The sequence below is a fragment of the Trichechus manatus genome, unplaced genomic scaffold, assembly GCF_000243295.1.
Source record: "Trichechus manatus latirostris isolate Lorelei unplaced genomic scaffold, TriManLat1.0 scaffold00165, whole genome shotgun sequence".
Taxonomy (NCBI): Eukaryota; Metazoa; Chordata; class Mammalia; order Sirenia; family Trichechidae; genus Trichechus; species Trichechus manatus.
In genome coordinates, this window is record NW_004444101.1 from 5,502,535 (window position 1) to 5,503,263 (window position 729).

Sequence of the window (729 nt, forward strand, 5' to 3'; positions counted from 1 at the left end):
ATGCGCATGGGGGCGGGGGGCTATTGCCAGCGGAGGGGTCAGGAGGGACCTGACCGAGGCAACGTGGTGGTGGCGGTGAAGACGAGCGAGGGGACAATGGGGACACGTGCGCCCGCGGCCCTCCGGGGATACAAGCTGGAAGACTGCACGCTGACGGCGGGGGCCACGCAGGGCCGGGGGCGAGGGGCCGGGCTGCGGTGAGCGCGCCGGCTTCCTGGTGGGTTTTGATGACAGGACGTGACGGGGGATCGTGCGGCGAGGACGAAGGGACGGAGGGTCGGCGCATTGAACCCCAAACGCGGACCGGGAGGCCGCACGTGCAGCCTCCGATATGGCTCCGTTCCGTGCCCCCGTGTCCCCGCGGCCCTCGTCCCGCCCGTACCTCGTGGCCCCCTTACCCTCGTTCTCCCAACCCCCGTTCCCGTGTACCCCCGTTCCCTCGTCCCCGCCCCTCGTGCCCGCGCCCCGCGCCTCAGCCTCAGCAATCGGCACTACGCTCGCGCCGCAGGGCGGAAGCCGAGGGGCGGGCCCTGGGTTCGTCCCGCCCCTTCGTTCACGCACGCCAATCAGCGCGCGGGCTCATGAATAGTGAAGCCCGGCGCGCCCCGCCCCCTCACGCCGGCACCGCCCGCCCGCGCAGAGCCGAGCGCGGCGCGGAGAAGATGGCGACCGCCATGTACTTGGAGCACTACCTGGACAGTAAGCGCGCGGCCCGCCGCCCCAGCCCGC

At 72.8% G+C, this 729-nt stretch overlaps 1 protein-coding gene across 2 annotated transcripts in view; it reads left to right on the forward strand.

The window, feature by feature from the left end:
* The first annotated feature begins 623 nt into the window (after positions 1-623).
* ING5 (inhibitor of growth family member 5) overlaps positions 624-729 on the forward strand; it is a 16,319-nt gene continuing 16,213 nt past the window's right edge. For both annotated transcript variants that reach the window (XM_004386486.2, XM_023740888.1), the window contains exon 1: positions 624-699. In XM_004386486.2, the coding sequence (XP_004386543.1) occupies positions 663-699 (37 nt within the window). In that variant the 5' untranslated portion in view covers positions 624-662. The remainder of the gene's footprint in view (positions 700-729) is intronic.